Source organism: Buceros rhinoceros, unplaced genomic scaffold, assembly GCF_000710305.1.
Source record: "Buceros rhinoceros silvestris isolate BGI_N320 unplaced genomic scaffold, ASM71030v1 scaffold1563, whole genome shotgun sequence".
Lineage (NCBI taxonomy): Eukaryota > Metazoa > Chordata > Aves > Bucerotiformes > Bucerotidae > Buceros > Buceros rhinoceros.
Genome location: NW_010402888.1, coordinates 96,850 through 104,444, shown reverse-complemented (window position 1 = coordinate 104,444; position 7,595 = coordinate 96,850). Strand labels below are relative to the sequence as shown.

At 36.7% G+C, this 7,595-nt stretch overlaps 1 protein-coding gene across 1 annotated transcript in view; it reads right to left on the bottom strand.

The window, feature by feature from the left end:
- The window catches only part of TBC1D5 (TBC1 domain family, member 5), a gene marked incomplete at its 3' end in the record, with an annotated part of 143,319 nt that overhangs the window by 67,556 nt on the left and 68,168 nt on the right, over positions 1 to 7,595 (bottom strand). The window contains exon 11 of the mRNA XM_010132782.1: positions 3,405 to 3,577. Within this exon, the coding sequence (XP_010131084.1) occupies positions 3,405 to 3,577 (173 nt within the window). The remainder of the gene's footprint in view (positions 1 to 3,404; positions 3,578 to 7,595) is intronic.

Sequence of the window (7,595 nt, the reverse complement as noted above, 5' to 3'; positions counted from 1 at the left end):
CAGCAGGAAGCATGTCACTGAACTGTTAATGAAATAAATTCCATTTTATTTACAAACCATTCTTGTGCTTTACTTTACAAAGTACAAAATTAGATATGATTAGGCAATTATTACAGTGTGGTTAGACTGTACGCAATTCACAGTGCTACCAGGAAAGTGAAACAATGTTATTCTGCAAAACATTATATGAGGGTCTAATAACAAGCTAGAGACGTGGCAAATAAAGAAGACTGAGGAATGATAAGGGACAAAGCCTTTATCTCTGTGTTGCTGGTTCCATTTTGGCTGATACTAATAGTGGCTGAATAACTATCACAGGATAAGCAGTGGCTGACTGAAAGTGAATGAATGCGTGGTCTCGCAAAATCTCCAGCTACAGAAATGCCTGTGCTACAGCTGCTACTGCATATGACACCGACTTGAAGAATGGCGCAGTGAGGGCATTAGCATACCTTGCTAAACAAACCTAACAGGGTTCTCTTTCTGACCAGCAATGATACCAGAGAGCCAGGTAATGCGAAGTCTGTTCCGTGATGCAGATGACTAACTGATGAATTAAAAATAAAGATTTTTCACACTGATATGATAAACACTATAATGAGTATACTTTTCCACAAAACCAGCATACATCCTTTGTATCTGGACAGCAACCAAAATTAGTGAGTTGTACCATAGGTACTGAAATGCCTGTGAAAGTTGGTCTTGTAAGGAGGCAAGAGTTACTTCAAGAAGTAACGGCATTTTATTTTAAAGGGCAGTTTCTGAACACGTACAACAAGAAATGTACAACAGACTAGGGTACCTGACCTCCCAGCAGAGCAAGTCTCCCTAGTGTTTGAAAAATAAGAGGACTATTTGTAAACATTGAAGGTGGAAATCAAATGCATAAAAATACGAAGAGGAAGTAAGAATTGTTTCCACCTTGTCCTAGAAGGTTATAGAAGGATGCAAAGTATAGAATACTTTATTTTTAAATAAGTAAACTGTTTAACTTATTCAAGCTAGGGGAGACTGCCAAGACATACAAGCCTTTTGTGCTGCTACTTTTCACCAGGAGCGCCATAATATCTTCTGAGGGAAGTTCCCATTCATTCTTCTACCATTTGTATATTTTTTGAGTGGTATAAGGCTGACAGATGAGTATTTATTGTTGGTAAATCCAACAAACTTCAGCAAAACCATAAACTTCAACAAAAAGATCCCATGAATTCTGCACTTGGGTTGGGTTTAGCAATTATTAATAGCCTATTAGGTTTAAGAAATGCTGTTTCTAGTTTAAGATATGCTGTTTCTACTTCAAGAAATGTTAAATACAGGAAAGTATCCAGCATCTAGAGACTGTCAGCTGTCTCAGTACTGGAAATTACTACTCTAAGGAGTTCAGACATCATTAAAGGCGAGAATAATTCAATACATTCATGTTCCTTTCCTTTTATTTTTCTCCTGTCCTCTATATTAAATCAGAAATCAGAGAAGGGTATGACCTCACAGGCAACCAACCTGCTTTCCTCTTCCGCCATCGCAGACTCATTCTCTATGATACTATCCATTTCTGAGAGTTTTTCAAAGCCTGTCTTTAAAATATTCTGTGGTTTTCCCTTTGTTAATTTTGATATATTATTTTACTGTCTAACAGCTCCCTGTTAGTAAAGTTTTCCTAATAGTCAGCCTGAAGCGTTCTCTCATAATTCATTCCCTTAACTGTATATTTCTTTATTCAGATTCAGTTCTACTTATGCCACATCAGACTGCATCATTCTTCTGTTATTATAATGTTATGTTTTGAGCTAAAGTCCAATTTTTTTCTTTCAATTATTTCTCTTACTGAAAGGCAAAATCTTATCCTGAAGAAAATACATACAGTACGAATTATTTTTTCCCCAGATTATCTGTTTGCAAATTTCTGAGGTTTATCTTATTTTATTTTCTGTGTGTTTTTGTAAGTGTTCATAGAAAAGGAACACTGTCTGTTTTCCTTGATATTTATATTGCCTACTTATTCATTACTACCCCTGAAGAATACTATAAAATTTATTATTTTGCTTTCTCTTCCAGACTAGTGAAGATATTAAGAAAATACACAACTATACGCTATGCAAAAAATACTGTGATGGGACAATCTGTCCGCTTCATACTTTAAATACCTTGAGTTTACTTGCTTATTATTCTTTGTCTCCCTGTAACCCATTCCTCTCAAAACTATTTAAGTAAGTTTGGTAGAATTACATTTATCTTCCTCATATATGTTATTTCTAAGTCTGGGACTACTACTCAGTCTTAGTTCAACTCTTCTCTTGAGGGTATACTATGTCTCAGCATTTTTACTGTAACATCAGATTAGACCTTAATGTTAAGTATTGCAATTATGGCCTGACGTTTACACAGTCACCTTTTCTCTCCCTCTCTGTATTTTCTATTGAGTTGTTAAATCTGATTCACAAGTACTCTTGGCAATTCACTCCTATAAATGAATTTTTATAGCAAAAGTTTGGTTTTTTAAGGCAAAGCTTACATTACTTCAAATCACTGGAAAAAAGTAAAAAAACCAAAAACAATTTTTCTGTCAATGCAACTGCACATATAGCTTGCCAACTCTTTAAGGAATGAACAAAATGAATCAAATGTCTAGAATTCCAGATGATGAAGGCAAAATTCTTCCTCAAAACCACAGCCAACTCACAGCTACTCCTTGTTCATTCAAGCTGCATGCTTTGTACTGACCTAGACTGACTACAGCAGCCGTAAAGTGGTTTGGACGCGATGCTGTGCGAACACATGGACAGGGCCACACACAAAGTTGTACCTGGCCCAACAAGCCTCCCAGAACGCATGACACACAACCACCTGAACAGACTGAGCCATCCAAAAAGGACTACCTGGGCTGACTCCACATACAGACACTTTATTAGCTCCATGCCTTAACTTTTAACATGCCCCACCACACTTGCACTACCAACACTCAAAAGCTCGTTATTGCAATAGGTCACAGTTCACTGATACTGAACTAGCGATAAAATTAAGTAAATAAACTACTCAATACTAACGATCTTCCTCTTCCCTCCTTCTTTGTATCCTATTATCCCATTCCTCTTATAGGAAAGCACAGGCAGAATACAGAAACATACTTGGTTCTGTACGTAGTTCATCACTGCACCGTCAGTATTTGTGAAGTTCTCTAACGTGTAGCTGAATGGACTTTATCTGCACTGTGAATACCACTGTCACAAGTACAACACTGAAGTGTGATTTACCTTAATGCAGCTAACTGAGTAAGTTCTAAGAGATATGAAGTACTTCTTCTTTAGCCCCATTTTTCTAATCCTAAATTTAAGGGAAAAAATGTCCCAATATAATGAAATAAAACCAGAAGGAATAAAATTAAATAATGCTTTGCAAATACTTACAATCCATAAATCTGTGGAGCGATTTCCAGTCGGTTCAGATGCATGTACAGCTCAATATCATGTTTCTTCAGCAGATGATCCTGAATTTGGTTTACCTTTGCTACAATAGCAATAGACGGGCCTAAGTCCTGTGGCCTTGCAAACGGCATAGGTGTAATCATCACATCCTTCTCCTGCAGACAGACAAAATGGGGAAAAAAAGAACATTACACAAAGTATTATTGTCTAAAGGGATTGTCTACAAGAGATAAGTTTTTTTGTAATCATTGTATAAAAATATTAGTAACTTGTTTCTTTTACAGCAAAAGAGGAAGCTCAAGTATTCACTTCTGCGGAAGGTATTGTGAGACTTCCCTCCCCAGGCATGCCAAGGTTCCTCCCCTTGTTCTACATGTCAATTTTTACGCGTGTACTTTACTTTTCACGCTCTGACAAAGTGCTGAGACTTTATTTCAGCTTTAAAATCAGCAGGCTGAGTCAGTCCAGAGCAGATGATGAGTGGAAGCTTAGTAAAGAATATATGCCCTCAGAGGACAAAAAGTTGCATACCAAACAGGAAATAACTGATTTTCGAACGATCTTTTCTAAACAGGCTTCCCTTGCTCAGAAAACCTGGTGGCTGTACCTCAAAATCTACACAACTTACATAAAGCAGCAGAAAATTTTTAAAACAAAAAAGAAATAGAACAGTGAGATGAACCCGATGGTTACAAGGTAGTTGGTTGGACCTAAAGGTTGTACAAACTAAGTAATGATTTAGAACATGATACACACCAAGTGAAAACAGAGGAAGAAAACTACTGGAGTATTTCTTCCTTGAACCTGATACTGCTTTAAATTTTGTCTTGCAAGAGACTGAAGTATTACTGAAAAAAGAGACAGAATGCTAGAAAGAAATGCAGCGTATAATGAAGTGCCCTGAATAGGAAACTGTAAAAAGGAGGACAAGGATTAAAAAAGAATGAGTCAAACCTATCAAGAGAAAGATTGGGAAAAGGGAAATGGAGAATTAAGCTCTCAGGACCAATATAAAAAGTAATAAAAGGGGGGAAATTTGGAACAGTAAGAAGAGATGAATTTGCAATGATTTTGTTGCAATCTGTCATCACGGCTCTCTGACCCGAAAGCTTCACTTTAAAAAATAGTTATTGTTTTTCTGCCATTTTCCTCAGTATATTAGTAGAGAAGCATTACCAAGGTCAAAGGGTTAATAATTTTAGAAGGCTTCATTACAGCTTAAACAGCTGTAAGACAAATTTACTTGGTTCAATACAGTGAAAAGCACATTATTTTAAACATTCAATAGCAAAGAAAGTGGTTTTTTCTGTTGTATAAACTATCTCTCATGTTGCTTCCTATGGTTATAGTCCCTCTTCAACCCCATTCTCTCTGTATCAGCATTTTAAGAGGAAGGAAGAGAAGTACCTGTATTTCATAATCATGAACAACATAGTTTAACATTCAAGTAGGCATCAAACATTTAATAATTTCTATCAAAAAGCCCATTTTTTAATGTTGATCTCCTTTGCTTGAAATATTTTTTTCTTCAGTTTTCCATTTCTGTACTGAAAAAATATGGTACAATGCTGAGCAGTGATTTCAGGTAAAACACTTTTATTTAAGGATCTGATTGATTATAAATTGCATCTTAAAATCTGCTTAATTGTTGCCTTGCCATTGTGATTGCAGCAAAGGGATTGATCTGTCTGTTACAGTGCACGGGGTTTTGCCATGATATTTTGGTATCAAGATATATTCATTTAAGCTTCCCTAGCAAATCATTGACAGAAGCTTCCTCAGACTGTCAAATAAAACTCACTGAAATGGCATCCTTTCATTCAAAATCTTTTCTGTTCTACCAAACAGAAATTTAAAAGAAAACATCTAGCATCTTCAATGAGAAACATTGCTGCTTACTTAAATGCTGAAGTTCTTCATAGCTGCAGGTATGTTGAGATAGGATGTTTCTCCTACCTCCTTTTATAATTCTATTAACTGATTTATTACCATATTCAGGCAGCCTTCTTCTTACCCTGGTTTTTGTTCTCCATTGTATGGCTATTTCCTATTGTTGTTTCAGACCCATTTCATTATTTTCTCGGTCACGTGGTAGAATGCAAAATACTGAAAAAGAGTATCTATCTCCTAATCTCCTTCTATACAGAAAACCACTCAGAGTATGATATGATAACACTGCCTCCATGTTAAATGCCACTCTATAGTAATTTTTTGCATAATCAAATCAATTTATCTTTGAAAATATCATTAAAGTCTGTAACTACATATTCATAGACTGTGCATGTTCCATCACTTGGCACACACCTGGGTTATGAACTTTATTCTTGTTTATTCAAGTTGAGTTTAATTTCGGCTTGACCACTGCAGGTACTCGTACCTGATGACTCAAAGGTCTGTATTTTTAAGCTTTCCTTGATTAGAGGCATAGGTCCTTGCATCGAAATCTCAACATTAGAATTGTTACGCTTATTTGAATTTGTAATATGAAAGGACTAGCTAGTTACTCAGATTAGCTTTTACTTCATTAGTCGCCTGTGGGTTTAAAGCCACCTTTACAAAATTAGAAGATGGACTCTTAACACTGGCTCAAGTGTTGAAAGATTCTGAATACCAAAACTAAAGCAAGCTTCCTCTTAGGGAGGAGTACCAAAACTGGAGTTATTTGTCACTTGCAGCATTTGCGCACATTGGCGTAATGCAACACTGACACGTTGCTGACCGTCAGACTGACTGGTATCAGCATGGCTAAGCACATCAAATAATATATGCTGGCTTGTCATTTTTAAAAGCATGAAATAAGTAAATGATATCCATCAAACTGCAGTCCATCAGCACCTCAGAAATTAACTCCATTAACGGAAAACTGGGGACAGCAGTTGCAATCAATAGTCAGTGCCTTGAATGTCCACGCCGTCTGATTTGGTGCACTCCCCCAAGAAGCTTCGTGGATGACTAGAGTGAACATGGTCTGTCTGTGGTCTTCTCTCATGCAATTTAGTTGAGAAAATGACAATAGATTTAGTCACTTGAAATTGCTTCAAAAAATCACATCAGCTGATGTGAAAGAAACAGCCCAAACAGAAAGACGCTCAAATTAACAAATATGACCAAGCAACTTTAGAATCTTTAACTAGAACTCTCAGTGCCTGTGCCTAAGGCACGGAAGCAAAGTGGACAACGTGATACTGTGGCCCTGCCCGTACTCACTATATATTAAGTTGCCACATGAGACAAAACACATTTTCTTTTTGCAAGCTTCTAAGTTTTGACAAAAAATTGAGTGCATGTGTTTAATCGTCTTCTGCTAACACAACATATAAGTGAGCAATCCCAAAGGGATGCCGTTCAGAGTATGAATACAAAAAGCAGGACGGCTCAGAGGTGAGTTATAATGTTTATGGGAGAGCAACAGAATCACCTCTAAGAATAGTTTAAATAGAGATACCAGTGAAATGCAGCAGAAAAATTCAGATCAAATATGAGGAACACAGTCACCAAACCTACCACGAAACATTACCTACCACAACACAAACTGGAATGGCTGGCAGTCAGTACTAATACAGTTTATATATCCATGCATTTAGTAAACAAATGCTACTGCAGTAAAGAGAGGCTAGGACGTAGTACAAGTATAAAGCGTGGACAGATTTCTCTCATTAACCACTAGGGAATGGAGTAGTTGGAGAAGCTCCTCTAATGGCAATTGGAAGTAATGGAACCAACTGTTAGAGGCTATAAAATGTAACATGTCTCTCAGAGCAGAAACTTTCATTGCTTCCTTTGTGAAGATTCAGACTTCATTATGTAGCTAACCCTCAAAGTCACGATTGTAAAAGGCGTATGCACAAGAAAGGATTATTAAAGATTATACGTGTTTGCAAAGAACGAGAACAAACAACTAGATATTAATCCATGCGCTTTCCATTGTTAATTTTTTATGCCACAAAAGGACTGGAAAGGGCAATGTAAACTTCAACCTTCTACCCGAGCACTGCAAATCTGTAAGCAGACCTAGCTATTTCCCAGAATAAAATTCAACCTCAGACTTTACCACCTCTGTCACTGAAACTGGAACAAATACATTTGAATACACTAATTCTGAAAAGCTACATTTGACGAAACTTGTCTCACAGCTTTGTTGCTGAAATAAAAGTGACTACGTAATAAGTTCAT